The 19,484-nt window shown below is 34.8% G+C and overlaps 1 protein-coding gene across 1 annotated transcript in view; it reads right to left on the bottom strand.

Moving 5' to 3' along the window:
* LOC145246702 (uncharacterized) overlaps positions 1-19,484 on the bottom strand; it is a 329,042-nt gene that overhangs the window by 184,763 nt on the left and 124,795 nt on the right. The window contains exons 10-13 of the mRNA XM_080108431.1: positions 14,875-14,977; positions 13,652-13,841; positions 7,136-7,301; positions 2,539-2,662 (exon numbers count right to left, since the gene is read on the bottom strand). Coding sequence (XP_079964557.1) covers positions 2,539-2,662; positions 7,136-7,301; positions 13,652-13,841; positions 14,875-14,977 — 583 coding nt within the window. The remainder of the gene's footprint in view (positions 1-2,538; positions 2,663-7,135; positions 7,302-13,651; positions 13,842-14,874; positions 14,978-19,484) is intronic.

Raw genomic sequence — 19,484 nt, 5'->3', positions numbered from 1 at the left:
ATCTTTTTTTTTTCATTAAATTGTTAGATGAAAGTGCAGAATAGTTGGAAACCCCCCCCCCTGTTAACAGTGGCTTTTTAAATAACGTTAATATTTTAGTACGGTGTGTACAACATTTATTTATAAAATAAAACACAAGAAAATATGTTAACTAAAATTTAATGTACTCTTTATTTTTAGTTCATATCAAAACTTTAATTAAAACTGATTAGTTAATGAATTTTTAAGATGAGTTTCTGTTCGTATGTCTCGGGACAGAATAGAAAATTTCCTATTTCATTTCCCATTTCAGCCATGTAAATTATTTACAAATAAAATGTTATAAAACAAACAAACAAACAAAAACATTTAAGTTTTAAATATATTTCAAATAAATAAATTACGCCCGACAAAATAGATCGTTTACAAGACAAGATAAACAATAACAGATCCTAATGGTCTTTGACGTCAGATCATAGGCGAAATCTTTACTATCCAAAATCTTCCTATATTTCCAGGCATAACCTCTCTAGTAAACGAAATTCCAAACAATGCTAGAAGACAAACAGCTAATGTATCAGCACCCTACGCGTTAGCCAGGGCAAAACTATAATAGAACAACCATGCAATTAAAATCGACGTAAGATCTGCGATTATATAGATACGGAACCTGTTATCACATTTTCTAATTCCCATATCAACCTCGAATTCCCGGGTATAATGTGCTACAGTGCTAACTTCATTTACTATATGTAATGTCGGAATTAGCATACCGACGAGTAGGGGGGAGGGGAAGAAAAGACAGTTTAAGTCTTGCAACGAAATGTCGACGTTGCTTACAAGCAGTCTTTCCTTGTAAAAGTAACAAATGGGTAACGATGGTCGAAGTGTAATTTGTCTAAAAGGCAGCAACAACTACTACAACAACAGTAGAGCGGCCACCCCTTTTTATCTACTCCAACTCTCAGTCAACGAGATTCACGCGTGACTGGAATGTCTATTTAACTTGTAAGGAATAGGCACTCTTTGATTAACGGACCACCGGCCGTGTTGGTCACAGCTACCAGCACTCCTTTCTTCCCCACCAACCTACCCTCGGCAAGTCAACCAATTCAAAATTCTCACGGTAATGCACCTATTGAAGTCAGGATGATCATATCAGCACGACAGACACTCTGTTCTTATTGGATCTTAAACACCTACAAGAAGCGATAAGAGGCAATAACACTCACTCATTATTCTTACTACATTACAATCTAATAAAAAATACAATAGATAAATTAAAACGCGTATAGCTTCACATAACTTTCAATTCTACATAGCACAATAGAAAAAATAAATGGATCTACAAGTTAAATACACACACCAAGATCTTAAACTCAGGTATAGCAAATAATATCATTTACAATATTTCCCATCCAAACATCACCGTTAAGTACTTCTTAAAAATATAATTATACACAACACACTTGATCAATATAAATTAAATCAAATCAAACATCATAAATTTAATTTATCCGTTTCCCTACATTAATTTGTTTTGTCGCTGTGTTTCAACCTGCTTGTTGCAGTTAACTTGGACGTTTAATACAAGCTTAAAATTTCTAAATAAAATATAACATTAGCTTGTTTTCGTTGTGTCTTAAACAATATTTTATATAAACCAAGAGAAGCGTGTGGCGTTGGCGGGAATTACAATCTAGTATATATACGATGTTAAAATCAAAGCCACCTAACAGATGATAACAACAAAGAGCTATCTATATGATTATCTGCTATTAGCACTATGGATTTGGCTGGACATGAGATCTATTCTATGAATGAGAGAGCTATGAATGAATGGGAGAGAACTTGAATGCCTACTAGACACTGTCCTCGAGTGTCTAAGGTCTTTCTGTACAGGGGTTTGTCAGAACAACCTGGCATGAGGATACTTTTTCCATAGAAGTAAACCCTGATCAAATATTCAAAATCACATAGTATTCGCTGACAATAAGATCTCCTCACTACCGCTAATCCTAATTAGATTTTACAAGGAATGGTGCACTTTCTCGAAGTGATCTTACATCAAGTAATAGCACGAAGCTTTATACTCCACCAGACTAGATAAATTCTTGTCCTGGAATCCAGTAAGACCAAGAGACCAAAATGAAAGATATAATACAACGTATAAAAATGGTTAATTGAGGAGAGGAAATCTCTGTTCTCAATTTCTTTTCTAATCAGCGTTTGAGAGATAAATAACTTGAATGGAACATTCGAATATCTATGTACCTCATATAGACTTCAAGTGTTCTCCCCCGGGTTGTGGTCCCCTTGATTTTGTGAGAACTTCGACTGAAGTAAAATAAAACAAAAGTGAATGCATTCTCGTCAGTGCTGGCGTCACCATTTATAATACTTTTGAGACTTTATTTTACTGTATATATTTAAAGAAAACATCAGAAAGTTGTAGCTGCACATGGAAATACTTGCACAGGCCTTATACTTTGTTGATACGGATGAAAAGATTTAAAAGATAGCGAAAATATGAAAAGGTGAAAAGTTTTGCAACGTTACCTTGCATTCGTATTTTAATTCCTGTATACAGAATCTCGAATTTGCAATCAATTCACGGATGTCCTCCATTGGCGAGGAGTATTCGATAGTTATTACGCCGGGTTTTGCTTCCGTACTTACAATTCTGGCAAAAATAAATAAGATGGATATTTTCCGTTTAGCGTAGGTACCATATGAAGCAATGGCCTACCTGATGTTTAAAATAAAATTAAATAAATATATATATATATATATATATAGAGAGAGAGAGAGAGAGAGAGGGGGGGGAGAGAGAATACATTTACATTTTGGATCAACTTGAGAGGAGTTTCATTCAAGCTGAAATATTATGCGCGGTTTGGGTTTTTACATATCCAACATTTTTTCAATTTTTTTTGTTTGTTTTTTGGGGCAATTTATAACTACAATAAATTGTGGTTTCACTTAATGCCTTAACTAGCAAATTCTAGCATTGATACAAATATAATTTGCTGATTTCTTTATGTCCTCTGATGATAAGAATAAAAAGAATAGCAATCTTTGAAACTGCGGAATAAGAAGTTCGTAAATTGTTTTTTGGAGTATTCAATCGAACAATAAATTTTGATTGTAAAGTTCAACTTACAGTTTTAATTTTCTTTCTCTTGAGACTGCGCAACTCTTGCCACACAAATTTCACGTACAGTTTGTTTTTCACTGATCATTTGAAAAAGTAATTTCTCTGATAAGGTGGGGCGTAGTAACATGGTTTTAGTAGTACTCTAAAGGCTTACTTATTTTATGCGCAACAAAGTGGGTACCCATTGTCTGTCAAGACTGAAGGAACCCACATTGCTGTCTCTTTGACATAGTTTTTGTTTGTCTAGTCTGTTAACATGCATATATTAGTCTGTCTTCTCTTTGCTTTTTAACTCATATTTGTTGATACATTTTAATACGCCCACTCGAAAACCTTTTTTTTTTTAAACAATGATCACCACTTATCAAGGCCCGGAAGCCACTCAAGGGTAAGGGTTATTGCAAGTACATTACATTACTGTGGAGATTTGATGAAGTGTTTACTTAAGGCGGTGGTTTATTAGAAATGTGTTAACGTTGGACTTGAAGAAATCCAGGTTGTAGTCCGGTGGGAAGCAGGCAGACGGAACAGAGTTCCACAGGCGTGCAGTTCTAAGAAAGAAGCTTTGTTCATGGAATCCGCGTTTTGATTTAGGCACAGATATAAAGTGGGGGAAATTTTTCACAGTGGATTCAGCTAGACAGGTGTTTTTCATGAAAGATTGGCGAGGGGGACCAGAGATTGGAGTTCAGACGAGCACCTGCCATGGAAATAACGATAAAACAAGGATAGGCTCGCAACGTCTCTTCTGTGGGAGAGAGGTTGCAGGGTAGAGAAAAGGGAATCCCCCACTAAGCCACGAAGTCTATTTTGTACTCTGTCAAGGCAGGATAGGCTGTTTTTAGCAGCTCCTGCCCAGATATGGCAACAGTATTCCATTCTTGGACGTACTTAGCTTTTATATAGATAGAGAATTGCATCAGTAGTGAGATATCTTCTGGAGCGGCAGAAGGATCCCACCATCTTTCCAGCGACCTTGGCAACAGACTTGATGTACGTGTTCCATTTCAGATCAGGAGTAAAAGTCAAACCCAGAAGCTTGTCAAAACACGGGGCCTCACCCAGACGAGAGCCATCCATCACAATTGATGCCAGCTGGGGATCAGAGCGTTGATGATGTAAGGATAGGAGTTTGGTTTTGGATCCATTAAAGGTAACCAGCCACATCTTCCCCCACTGAACCACGCGCTCGAGATCAGAGGAGAGAGAATCAGAGAGAACTTTGTCATTTACAGCCTTTGATGTGTTGCGGTAGATGGTTGTGTCATCAGCATAGATGTCAACGAATGATTTAAGTATGTGTTTAGGGAGGTCATTGATGTAGATCAGGAAGAGAGTTGGGCCCAGGATTGACCCCTGAGGGACTCCAGCATTTATATTGCAGGCCTCCGATTTTTCTCCATCTACCACTACTCTTATGAGCCTATCGGAGAGAAATGATTTAATGATTGAGAAAACATTTCCAGTTATACCGTAGCTGGAAATCTTGTGAAGTAGACCCTTGTGCCATACCTTGTCGAAGGCCTTTGATATGTCAAGAGCAATTGCCCTAGAAAGGAAGCCTTTGTCAAGAGATTCACTAATCGTGTGGGATATAACCGTCAACACATCTGCGGTAGATCTTGTAGAGCGGAAACCATATTGTGTGTCACTAAGAAGGTTATTCCTGCTGAGGTGGTTGACTATTTCTCTATTTAATATGGATTCCAGCAACTTACTCATAACACACAGGAGACTTATTGGTCTGTACTGAGAGGGAGATGACTTATCACCTGAATTCTTAAATACAGGGCAAACTGATGAGGTCTTCCAGGGAGTCGGAAAGCACTTCTCCTTAAGGCAGCGCTTAAATAGTTTCGTAAGTATGGGAGCAAGTTCTGGTTGAAGCTTTTTTAACACTATAATTGGGATGCCATCAGGGCCAGTTGCTTTACTGGAATCTAGGTTCTTGATTAGCTTGGCGACCTCATGCACGGATATTTGTATGTTACCTAGCTTGTTCTGTGTTATAGGAGGAAATTTCTATCTTCCTATATTATCTCCATTGTCTCTTACTCCTTTCCTTTTTTTCCATTTCTGTACTTTTTTACTTTCTTTATTTTTTGTACATATTTGTTTATTTATTCATATTAAGTAATTTAAATTCGTTTCTCTTCCCGCATCTTTTCATTTTAGTGTTTTCCCATTAATAGTTAATATTATCATTGTCTTATTAACCTTTCTATCTATAGGTTTGATTTTTTTATCCTTTTACCGACTTTTTTATGCATATATGGTTTACATCCATTTTTATTTATTGATGTCTGGATTTTGTATTCATTTGTTGTTTGGATTAGATAACTTTCCGCTTTTGGGATATTAACTACACTTTTTCTTAATTTTTTTATCTCATTTTATTCGGGATTCTCTCAGTTCTAGGATCTCTTTCTGTGAGTTATAATAATATGTTCGCATAATTATTTCTCTTATATATTGATACATTATGTTTTCTTATATATTGATACATTATGTTCTATTATATATTGATACACTTTGTTCTCCCTAACAATAATCTTACCTTACAATAATCTAACAATAATCTTAATAACTAGCTTTTGGAAATAATCTACTGACCTTTCTATTTTAAAATCGCTTAAAGATATACCATTTATTTGATAATCTAACTGTATATCTCGATTGTGGCAGAAAAAAAAGTCGTACAATAAAAAAAATTGCATAAAAAGATCGTGTAGTTTTTTTTTAAATAAGTAATAAGGTACTTAAAAATTATTTTAATCGTGCACTGGAGGCCTCTTTAAAATATAAATTCTCCTCTAGAAGAAGAATTTGGTTCCAGTAGTGTTCTAGAAGCCTGCTTAATTTTATTTACTGGATTCATTACTGTGCTCTATTTTTGTCAGTGCTCACTTAAAAAAGAATTTCTTTTCTAGAGGTGCGTGAAAAGAGATTGATTTTACTGCTTTGGGGGGTGTTCTTAATTTTGTTTTATTTGTTTTTCACTGATCATTTGAAAAAGTTATTTCTCTGATAAGGTGGGGCGTAGTAACATGGTTTTACTAGTAATGTAGAGACTTATTTTATGCGCAACAAAATATATATAACATAACATAACATAAAAGATACTTTTTAGATTTAAAGTCAATTAAAGTTATATACCAGGTTCTGTACAGTTTATAAAATTTCACTTTGAAAATTTATAAATTTTAAATTGAATCTTGTAGCGTAATCTTTTAAGTTCCTAACAATATTTTGTTTAACCAGCTTCATTCCTTGCAAAAATTATTTTCTAACTCATGCTCGTGCACACACACAGACACACACACACACACACACACACAAACACACACACACACACATATATATATAGAGAGAGAGAGAGGGGGGAGAGAGAGAGAAAGAGAGCGAGAGAGAGAGAGTGAGAGAGAGTGTATTAAATTCACATATCATATATATAATTCTATAATTTAATGAGAGTTTGAAAACAAAATAAAATTGACCCATATTTCGTGGAAGGGGCAGAGACAATCACATGTAATTCAGTTTTTAATATATATTTACAGCAATAGTCTGATTGACCGATGGGTGGATACATATGTATACACTATTCCAATTTGAATACACTATTCCAATTTTAAGCATAACAGACAAAATTAAAGAAAATTCTATTTCAAACTTAAGCATTATAACCCAACCAACGGTATTAGCTTCCTATAAAAATGTTTTGAAAAAAAAACCGCTTTTATACGTCAAGTTGTTTATATCTTTAAATATTTATTCATACGATATAGTGTTAGCTGGATCAAAAAATAAAGAATATTTGTAGTAATTTGCATTGACTTGGAAGATAAAATATTGCCAAAAATCGATACTAATCATTAAATAATTCATTTTCACTTCAACTCCTACATGCGGGATAAACCATTTCGTCACTGCTACAAACTAAATATAATCACACGTGCAAACCTTCTGTGAAAAGAGACAACAGGACGTGATACGTACTGTTTGTGAGAGACAATAGTTATTCCGACATGAAACTCTTCTTTCATTTGACAATAGATTGGTATTGGATGACGTGGTCCTTCCGGTCCATCAACATCAATAAACATGGATTCGTTGTGTTTGATGCCATATGTAAATTTAGCTTCATGACAATCACGAGGAAAATCTGAAAGAAAAGAAAATAGAAATCGAGATTATTCATAACTATTTTATATATTCAGATCTTACGCCCGTAAGTAGAGATTACGTTAACTAGTATGAATATTGACGAAGGATACATAAGTACATGTCAGGATAACCTGAGGACAAACATAAATAAACCAGATTCTGGTGGTGTGATTGAAATGGGATGCTAAGGGTTACTTCCCTAGACAAAACGCACTAGAAATTCTGGTGTCGAATGGTATTAGAAAGAATTAATGTCGCGAGTTCGGGAGAGAGAACAGAATTTCGAGTCATTGAACTTTGGAAGCGAGAGAGACAGTATGTGTTCTAAAGATGTAGAGATAATTTTAGTGAATATGGCTCCTAGACTTTGCTCGCACGTCGACCATGTAAGGGATAAGTAAGAAAATTAAGAAATTTTTTACGTGGCATCTCTTACGACGAGCAAATCCTCTGAATAAAACCTTTGAAATCGCAGCAAGCCTCTATTGTGTTTCCATGCATGATTAGATTCCTCTTGAGTTAAACAGGTAAACACATGAGAATATATGTCAGAATAAAGTGGTAATAAAAGGGGATGGGCCCGGCTGCGGATGGTATGTACAGGCGTCGAAATAGAAGATGGGGTGACCTCAGGTATTCAAAGTAAAAAAAAAAATAAAAAAAAATGTTTAATCCAGTTCGCGTAGAGGAAAAGGACACTCTACAGTTAAACAGATCAACATCGACGAAGGGTCATAACCCACGCATAGAAAAGCGACGATCGGAGATTTGAGAGCAGCGACCTCGCACGTATGTAAAAATACTTTGTTTTATTGATTTCTTTCTTGGTCGCTCATTGCTGAAAATTCACATGTGCAATAGTACGCGCTTACATAAACTACGACTTGCTTCCTATCGTTTAACGTAAAAATCTTTAAAAGTATCACAAGAGCTTACAGACATCGGCATCCTGAGAGCTTTTGTCGGATAGTTTCTCTTTTTAAACAGGGTGTTACAGACAAAACCCGACGCTTAACAAAAAGTAGACGAAATCTTGAGATGATAATGATCAAAGGTTAGTCCTGTGTAGATAAGATAGCTGCCTCACAAGCCAAAGCCTTCCTACAGAAACCAAGTCTGGCCAAGAAGGCCCAGACGACTAACGCGTGACAGCTGAATAATGTTTTTTTTTTTTTGCACTGTTCGTGGCACGTTGCTAACTTTTCCACCTGACTGCAATTTCTTGACTGTTTCTTCTGGAGCGTGATTAAAGCCAAAATACACAAGTACATCCACAAAACGGGCGACTATGTGAAGGCTGGCACCGTGAAGGTGTAAAGTTGCTATGAACAAAGATATAGTAACCAAATCGTTTGACTCATTTCTTAACCGCTTGGAGCTAGTAGTCTCCACTGATAACGATTTGTTGAAAATGATGTAATATATAAATCTAACTACTGCCCCAAAAAAAAAAGTTTTTCTGTGCATACACAAATTTTTGGCTCATTGCCTATTCTGTTTTTTTTTTTTTTCATTTTTTGTTTTGTTTCAACACTCTCTATACATTTAAATCTCATTTTGATCTCAAGATGTGAGTGTAATGATTATATTCAAACCTTACTATTTTCATATAAGTGTATTACTTCTATATAGCGTATAACCGCCCAAAGATTTTACACTATTACAATATGTGTACTTTTAATAAAACCTCAGCCATTAAATAAAGTTAAAGTCGAGATTTGTCATAAATTAACATAAGATATACATATGTTGGCGAAGTAAGAAACTTTTGAACTTAAAATAAACCCGAAACTGTAGATTAAAAAAATAGCAAAAAAATTACTGATATACTTAAATCTTCACCGCCCCCCCAAAAAAGGGGTAAGTATTTTGGATCATATCTTGTAGGCAGTTAACCAGTAAGATGTTTGTTCACATTATATTTAAACTTATGCATGGGAATTAAGAAAGGAAGAAGGAATTGGGGAGGGAGTTCTAAAGTTTACCAGTCAGAGGAAAGGAATTGTTACAGTAGAAGGTTTGTCAGCATCTGAAGATCTCAATAGTGGTGGCGTGGGATTTTACTGCTTATCAAATTAGTCGGAAGTGTCAAGGGGCACAATGTGGAAGAAGAAGAATCATGCTTCATACCTTTCTGTCCGGAGGTCCTTTGTGTCCCTGGTGCTGGACGCTGTGATGACTGTCCACCATACTAACACAATAAGATGATTGAGAAAACTTTATATTTTATCAATATAAATTTATTTCAGATGTCTCCGTGTTTCACAAAGTCTACTACGTGTCTACATGTGTTTTTCTAGCCTTTTGAGTATGCATGCACACTTTGGTGACCAAATCCAAACTCCCAGCTCTAATCGTTTCGATCTGTCAATTCCGGTGACGTAGCCGATTAAAGGACACGTCTTCTTAACATGACCTCCGGTCACCTTTCTAAATGTGGCGTGAACCATGCCACTTATCAAGTATTGGTTCGGATGTCTACATTCTTATGTTTATGGCTAACTACACCTAAATCTATAAACATATCACTTAACTATTTACATGATTAACTTTTAGCGAAACTTATTTTACCAAAATAATATTTCTCTTATTAGCCTAGCAAGGTCACTGGTTTAACCCACTTATCACTATATATAAATATATATATATATATATATATAGATAGATAGATAGATAGATAGATAGATGGGCAATTAACACTATAACCCTGATGTTATCTTACAAAACATATTCCATTAAAGTACTTTTTAGGCAGACACATGGATGCAACATTAATATCATGTCGATTAAACGTACAACCATCTTGAACCATCTAGATGTTTCTCTTGTTTAAAAAGGATCTTTTTATGTTAAGCATTCATTCAAAAATACCGTATTATTTCATTTTTGTGAGGAATTTTTTTATTCCAGACCTTGTTATAGGCTTTGAATATGTGCATGGTTCCCACTCTAAGTCCTGATGAATTATCGTGCAGTATATATGTGTTCAGAGATGTCCGTTAAGATATCTACAGTGGGACGGATTTCCTAAATTGATAGTGTAAGTCAGAAAGAAGTTTCGCATTGATATGGTAGTTAACAAGGGCTTTATTGAATATGATTTATATTATTCAAAACGAAGATTAAACAAGGGGAACTGCAGGCCGTATTAAACCTTAATAAATCATTTTGTGCGGCTTACGTAAAATGTAAATCGTAAACAAAGAAGAATGTTAACTGTGAGTACCTAAATAAAGTCAAAATATGCAGCTATCTTCATTCTACTTGTAGAAATGTTGTTAGGAATTTTATTTATACAACCCGATAATCACAGTATGTTTGAAATGGGCATAACTGAAGCTTAGCCAGTTATACTTGTTGGACAAATTCTGTAGTGGTGTTGGTAGGTTAAAGTATTAGGTTAGTGCAAGAATAATTTCGTTTTTTGACGTGTATATATAAATATATATATATATATATATTTAGTAATGTGATTGATAATTTAAAAATCAAACTATAATTAAATTAAAAATCCGTTTCATAAGAAGGAACAACAACAACAAAATCAATTATTTGCACGATCGTTTCGGAAAACAGTGTTTTTATTGTGGTAGACATCAAGTTACGGACAATAATTATTACATATAGTTTTTTAACAAACAGGGTTTCCTCATCAGCAAATATTGTGAAGGGTTTTTATTAAATTTAAAAGACACCATAAATAAACCTAGCATAAAAAGTAAGGCAGATGTATCTTTTAATTTTTCGCCTTTTGAAATCAGGAACTATGGTTAAAGTACTCATATAGATGCTTGCTATAGCTTTTTAGTTTATGAAACGGATTTTTAATTTAATTATAATTTGATTTTTAAATTATCAATCACATTACTAAATATTAAATTAGCTCTAGGATATTTACCTATCGAGCTTATTATATATCTAAATTACAACGAGCACTTTTTCTTTCCTGTATTTTAATTAAACTAGTAATTTTACTATTACATTAAAATACACTCTGCTCTTTAGACTATTGTTCTAATCTCCTTTAAATATATATATATATATATATATATATATATGATAAAAACGGCATTATTTTTAACCAACCTAATAATTAACTTTATAAAGATATGTAGTTAAATTCTTTTTTGTTTTTTGCAATTCTAGCGGTTAGTCGGCTTATGCATGTATAAGCGAAAACACACACAGACTTACACACATTATATATATTTGATTTGTTGCAAAAAATAATGTCGTTTTTTACGTATATATATCTAATAAAAAACGACGTTATTTTTGCACCAACCTAATAATAAATGCGTTTTAATTAAAAAAAGATGACCAGCCCTAAGAAGACGAGTTATATTACTAAGTAAAAAGAAAACTACGAAGTTATAAACAAAAATTCTATGCGTTTCCGTTAGCTAAGCATACTACCGCCTTTCCACCATTGTCATCCTCAATAAGAAGGATCCTTCTAGGATTTACATCCACCTTAGGAGGAGAGTGCTATAAATTTACACTCGCCATGATGTATTCCTTTTAGGCATTACCTCTTTTTAAGGTGTAATATAGTATATGTTTGTTTCTCGTGATAATATCCCCTTAATGTACGTGTTGTGTTATTATAATGTTATTAACCGCGAATTTTTATATGAAAAGGGTATTGTTCGATCCTCTTGATAACATATTCCCAGTAATTACCTCCTGTTTTAGGGCCAGTGTAGTATATGTTCGTTCACCATGATGCCTCTTTCCATCCTTGTCGCATATTTTGCCAATATATTTATAAAGTTAGCTATGTGTATATGTTTAGATATTTGTATTCAATGATTTATCAATTTAAAAAAAAAACAGCTGTCAGGTTAAAAGAGTCATTATCGTAGCTATATTTATTCTGTTTTAGAAGGTAAATTATACTATAATAGAATAGTTGGTCCCTCCATTCACGATGCTTGGTCCCTTCATTTTTAGGCTGCAGGTTCTGATGTAGACAGAGACAAAGTGAATCTTTCTCACCGTGGAAACAGATATTCAAAATATTCCATAAAATTTACTGAACCACAGAGCAAATGTTGAATAATTGTCTTTCATGTCGAATAGAATGATCAGCCGAAGACATTATTAAGACCAGAAAATGATATATTTACTATTGCGTTAGGATACTTTATCTTCGTTGGTCTACTCTCTAATTAAGGTGAAATGTTGAGACGTGTATTATGTTCACTAAGTCTAGCCTTGAATAAAAATTCATTTCAAACTTTGTTACCCTTCCTTTGTGTGTGCGCTCTCGTAAAACCATTTGGACTTTATAAATACAGGTCCATTTACTCTGCGACTTATGCGTACATATCATGCTTTCAGGGTCAAGTTTATAATGCTTCATTTTTCGTTTGAATCTGCGTTGCTTTATCAAAAGACCACCACTATTGAGCCCTTTAATCATTCGTGCATTATGAGGTACATTCAATAAGTTTCCAGACTTTTTTGATACAGGCATTTAAAATTGTCATAGACTCTTGAAAATTCAGTATATTATTACTATATATCTTATGAGATGACTGATCAAGTTTTATGATTTCAGATTCAAATGTATAACGACAGCTAAAATTAAAATTAAACCCTACTAAAGCCTGATTGTTGTAACTTGTGGATTTCAAAAATGCAATGTGCACGTGAGGACACTTAAGAATAATGATATGCAGTAAAATTCTATTTAAAAATTGGGGAAATGCCGCAGAAACGTATGGAATGAGTCAGACTTCTTTGGGAGATCTTGCATGAACCGAGCATCCGTTTTTGAGTGGCATAAGAGATTCAATGAAGACAGGGAGTCTGTGAGCGATGATGAGAGGTGTGGGCGGAGTAAGGAAGTGAGAATCTCAGAATTGATTGGCCAAATAACGAATTTCATGGATAAGGATCGTTATGTGTCTGAAAAGAAAATAAGTGCAGTTAAGTGTCAGTGTAGGAACTGAACACGCAATTATTCACGAGGAACTAAAAATGCGGAAGATTTGCGCAGAGTTTGTCCCAATGGTGCTCAAAGAAGATTAGAGTATTTGGACCTCCATAGGCAAAATGGCAATTCATCTCCTTTTCTATAGTCCAGACTTGCTCACTGTTAGTTTTGGTGATTCCTAAGTTCAAGGAAAACTTTAGAGACTGTCGTTATGAGACGAGTGGGGAGATGAAAGAGACTGTGACGATACTTTCATGAGGGCTTCCAGCAGTTGTTTGAACGGTATAACAAGTACATTGCATCCGAAGGAGATTACTTCGAAGGGGGACTAGAGTTTCATGCGTGTACTATCAATAAAAGTGCTGAAAACTTATTGAAGGCATCGCATATAAAAAATAAAAACTTACCGAAAGGTTTTGAACTGCACATCACATCACCGAATTTGACGTGAGATTGTTTGCCATTTACTGTGATTGCTTGGATCGGTAACAAGTATTTGTCGATGATTTTACCTGAATCTGTTTTGGAACCAGCTGAACCGTCATTGTTGCAAAGTTTTGTGGGGTCAGAGCAATATCCGATGACCCCGCATAAACACTGAAGGAAGTAATAAAAAGAGAGAGAGAGTAATAATAAGGTGAGAAAATAAAGGCTGAGCAAAGATATGCGCATACAAAACCATATCTGTAATTTGAGTAGCATGACCTTTTTTCTTATCTGTAACTTTTCACACACTGATGTGATGTTGCTAATCTCAGTATTTTTTAAATGCTCTTATAACATACGTTGCTCGGAATAGTTGTATTTGCTCACCGTTTTATTTTTATCAGCTTAACTTGTTCGTCTAGTGGTCTCCACAAATTAGCGGTTTTTTATGCCCCATCGTAATACAGCTTCCTATTTCAGCGGCTTTTTTTTACCAACAACTGCAATCTTATAGCACTGTCTTTCTATTGGCTGTTTTTTGTTTTTCATACCTACATTATTAATATTCGAAAGACTAGGTTCAATAAGCATCTCATGTATTTAGGATGAGCATCTCTCGTTATTCTGCGCTCCCTACATCAAATGTTCACCCATTGTATGAATCGATTTTCATTAAAGCTGAGCCCGAATAGAATAATAGCGGAAGTGCAACAGATATCAAAATTTAGAGATATCATATATGTTTGATTCGAATGTAGATCATTTTAAAAAGTAAATTTTCTGTAGTCATTGGTAAAAGCATATTCGATAATCAATCTACGGTGAGAGTTGCGTATATGCTTTATTGTGGAGGTCTTTTACAAATCAAATTAACAAATGAAATCAATGAACTCTTTTATGCTCGTATATACTTTAGTTGGGTGTCGCGATGTAATAATTACTGTATGTGCTGCAAGCGTAGGTTTAAATACCAGCTTGTGTGAGGAGTGTAACGTTAATGTTTTTACATTTTCTAATGATACATTTGTCTGCAAATTGGTCTGTAGAGTAGCAACCACAAATTTGGATCGAAGACTATAGATGTTTCATTGGGTGTGTTTGAAGAAATGATGCGTGTTTATGTAATGTATACATATACCAATAGACAGCTATATTGATGTGAATATTTAATATATGCACCGTTAATATATTGTTTGATACCGACCGTGCCAGTGTCATTACTTCCGCCCCAGTTGAATTGCTTCCTTCCGGTTCCATCTGTCCAGTATGTGTTTCCATTGAACAATTGCGATGAGTCGCTTTTGAATCTTGAGAAAAAGAAAACAAATATTAAAAAGGAAAGTAAAAGATAGAACAGTGTTTTATTTTATTCCTTTTGCTGAGTCTTCGTGATTAAATATTTCCTGAGTTTGTATAAATAGTAGAAAATAAAGATAAATATAAAAAATAATAAATTTGTCTTTACTGATGTCTACAATACAACAACGCTAAAGAATATTTAATGCTAGTAAAGATTTTTTTTTACATGGAGGTCACCATTTATCAAGGCCCGAAAACCACTCGGGGATAAGGGTTATTGTTAATGAAATAGTATCGTAGTAACCGTTAGTATTGGAAATTTGATAGTGTCATACTTAAGGGGGAGGTTCATCGGGAATTTGTTTATGTTGGACTTGAAGACATCCAAGTTGTAGTAAGGTGAGAAACAGGCAAACGGAAGAGCGTTCTACAGTCGTTTACTTCTAAGAAAGGAGCTTTGCTCATGGAATCTACGCTTTGATTAAGGCACAGATAAAGAGTGGGGAAAATTACACTGGTCAACAGCAAATTTGGTGTCTCAGTTTTGTAAGCTGATTTTGGACAATTTTGGATGTGCTGAATCCAAAAATAACACTCTTTTTGCTGGGTCAGGTCGACATTTTAAGCTATCGTTAATTTTCTATTTTTTAACTTTTAAATACCCCAGAAAGGTACAACAGAAGTATTAACCGTTTACCGTTTAAAATTCTATTACATGAACAAATTTAAATTTTTTAGCACTAGAAATACAAAGAAGAAAGCATTTGAATAAACAATTTTTGATTACATTTTAATTAGGGAGTCTAAGTTTTGCGATTATTATGCGATATTTAAAGATAAGATAAGGGAATTCAATGGTAAAACTTGTTATTAAAACACACCAACATATGAAAGCAGACGAGGATGTAAGTCTTACGTATTGGTTCTGTGTGTTTAAGAGTCAAATTATTTCATTATTGTGTTCCAGGACATAGATATAATTGTGCCGATTTTTTTTGATACAGACTTTAAATTTCATGGAGACAACGTACACAAATTTAATTTTTTCAGGTATACAATGGCGACTCGAAGAATGTGTGTAAATAAGCCAGATGTTTTTTGCTATGTTTGTGGTGAATACACACTTGCACCAAATCGCAATACTGTCACCACCTTTATCAAACGCGTTTACTATGCATATTTTGGCATGAAGCTCGACGATCAAGACAAACGTTGGGCACCTCACATGGTTTGCAAAAGATGCACAGAGTATTTCCGTCAATGGAGCAAAGGCACGCGAAAGTCCATGAACTTTGGCATCCCCATGATTTGGCGAGAGCCTTCAAATCATGAAACCGATTGCTACTTTTGTGCTATCAATGTCATTGGGATTAACAGAAAAAAATCGCACAACACTAGAGTATCCCAACCTGCCGTCAGCTATGCGCTCTACTCCTCATAGTGAAGAAATTCCTGTACCTGTATTTGAAGATACAAGTATTGAAGAAAGCAGCAGTAGCCAGCATGAAACTCAAAGCATTACCACTACCGATGATCATCATGATGCATCCTTTCCCGATGACAATGATGAGCAGCCAAAATTGTTTTCCCAAAACGAACTAAACGATCTTGTTTGCGATTTAAATTTGCCAAAAGACTCTGCCGAACTACTTGCATCTAGTTTAAAGGACAAGAACATGCTAAATGGTAAAGTTAAGGTAAGTTTCTTTCGTACCAGGCACCAGGAATTTTTAAGATATTTTGCTCAAGAAAAAGAATTAGTCTATTGCAATGACATAGAAGAGCTACTGAAACATCTCGGCGTACCTGAATACAAATCAGAGGACTGGCGACTTTTTATCGACAGCAGCAAAAGGTGTTTGAAATTACACAATGGAAATCAATTTGCATCTGTGCCATTGGCACATTTGACAACATTAAAAGAATAGCATGAAGCAATTAAGTACGTCCTAGAAAAAATTTCTTATGACCAACATAATTGGCTGATTTGCGTTGACTTAAAAATGGTCAATTTCTTGCTTGGTCAACAGTCTGGATTCACTAAATACCCATGCTTTTTATGCCTCTGGTATAGTAGGGATCGTACTCAACATTACGTGAAAAAAGAATGGCCAGTACGTGAAGAGCTTGCAATTTGTAGAGCAAAAAATCTGATAAACAAGCCTCTAGTTGACAGGGGACGTATTTTATTTCCTCCACTGCACATAAAGCTCAGTTTGATGAAGCAATTCACAAAAGCCCTGGATAAAGATGGACGGTGTTTTCAGTTTCTGTGTAAAACCTTCCTCAATTTGTCAACTGAAAAATTAAAAGCTGGTATTTTTATGGTCCTCAAATTAGGCAGCCGATCAAAAACTCTCCCGCGTTTGAGGAGACCATAAATCCTGTTGAGCAACAAGCGTGGAATTGCTTTGTTCAGGTCGTGATGAATTTCCTAGGCAACACAAAAGCAGAGAACTATAAAGATGTAGTAGCAAACATGTTAGTGGGCTTTAGGAACCTTGGCTGCAATATGAGCATAAAAATGCACTACCTGTACTCGCACATGGACCGCTTTCCCGAAAATCTTGGCTCTTTAAGCGATGAGCATGGAGAGTGCTTTCACCAGGACTTGAGAGAAATGGAATCAGGCTACCAGGGAAGGTGGGACAGGGTGATGATGGCGGACTACTGTTGGAATTTAAAAAGAGGTGTGCAAGCACCAAAACATTCAAGACAATCAAAAACAACGAAAGTTTAGACCGTAATAATCAAACATTAAGTTTTCATTTTTAGTTATATGTACTATATATGAAGTGTACATGATTCTTTGTTAGAATACAGCAATTTTATCATAAAAACTGACATTTTGCCATTGAAACATCATTAGCAAATCTTGAAAACATTTTTTTTTAAATATAAGTCGAATAATTTTAAATTCAAATTTACAAAAAAATTTGACCTCCGAGAGCAAAATGGATGTTATTTCTAGATTTAGCATGGCAAAAATATAGCAAATCAGTTAAAAAATATCAGACACCTTTTAAAAAGTTTCTTTTTGTTGACCGATGTTATTGACAGTGGTTTCAACTAGACGGGTGTTTATCGTGAAAGATTGGCGAGGGGGGGCAGAGATTGGAGCTCAGACGAGCACTTGCCATGGAAATAACAATAAAACAAAGACAGGCTTGCAACGTCTCTTCTGTAGGAGAGATGTTGCATGAAAGAAAAAAGGGCATCCCTCCACTAAGTCATGAAGTCTATTTTGTACTCTGTCAAGGCAGGATAGGCTGTTTTTAGCAGCCCCTGTCCAGATGTGGCATCAGTATTCCAAACTTGGATGTACTGAACATTTTATCTCGTTTCTTTAATCTAGACCAGTGATTTTCAACATTTACAATCTTTAAAGTCATTTTAGAAATAAATATGCTACTATATAAAGGAAGACAGTCGAGACAGTAAGAAAGAGATGATATTCAACAAAGGATGAAGACAAAACTATCGCCAACTATATCTTTGATTCTGTACATAAAACGTATATACGTCTGGGAGGAAAATAAATGTTTTGTTTTTATAATAACAGGAATTCCCTATTCAGCTATTATGTCGAGGTCACGTCCTCGGCAATCAGTCTCACAGTCGTAGCACTTTCTGGTTTTACTTTGTCGGTCGGATGTATCTTTTTCTTGTTGTCTTATCAGGTTCCGCCCTTATAGACTTCTCTTCTCTCTTTGTAGAAAAAGTTTGTTCTACCGACAATCGCCAGAGGCGTCTTTACCAGGTAATGCGAGAGAGTTGCTGAAGCATTTTGTAGGTCACAGTGTACTACTTCTTGTACGCTGGCCGACCATTTCCCCTTTCTGACCTTCATCCACATTTCCTGTGGTGGGAAGTAAGTATATACGTTTTATGAAGACAATAGAAGTTATAGTTGTTGATAGCATTGTCTTCAGATTAATTCTTTATGCATTCTACTACGAATAGCGATATAACAGATTGGAAATGTTGTATTAATCAATACGGTTGCACAATATCTACAGACGTAGATACAAAGTTGAAAAACTAAATTATCTTAGCTTCAGAGAAAACTTGGACATATTGAATAGAATCAATATTTACATTGCGTGCTACCAAACAATCCAGGATATATTTTGGTTTAGAAACTATTTTTGCTAACAAGGATTTTGTGTAAATGGAGTTGATTTTTAATTTATAAAACATATTCAACAATTGTACTACTTTCACAAGGATTGTCAATAAAAATGCGGAACATTTCAACTCGCCAAACTCACACCAGATTTGTTCAAGTATATTATTTTTGTATAAATTTTGGACTCCAACAGCACTGTAATAAGTTCACGTCTACTAGCAAACCTGGAAAAAATTCGAAACTAACATTGCAAAATAGTACAGGAAAATGCCAATTTTTCATATAAATGGCCTTTGACTATTTATGTGTCTAGCTAAAACACAGCAAACTCTTAAAATTTTAGTACTGTTTTAGTGGGCATAATACCATACAAAAATGTTCAAAAT

This window comes from Euprymna scolopes, chromosome 24, assembly GCF_053919585.1.
Source record: "Euprymna scolopes isolate OS-2025 chromosome 24, ASM5391958v1, whole genome shotgun sequence".
Lineage (NCBI taxonomy): Eukaryota > Metazoa > Mollusca > Cephalopoda > Sepiida > Sepiolidae > Euprymna > Euprymna scolopes.
The sequence above is the reverse complement of the archived record's forward strand: the minus strand, read 5'-3'. Positions and strand labels throughout refer to the sequence as shown.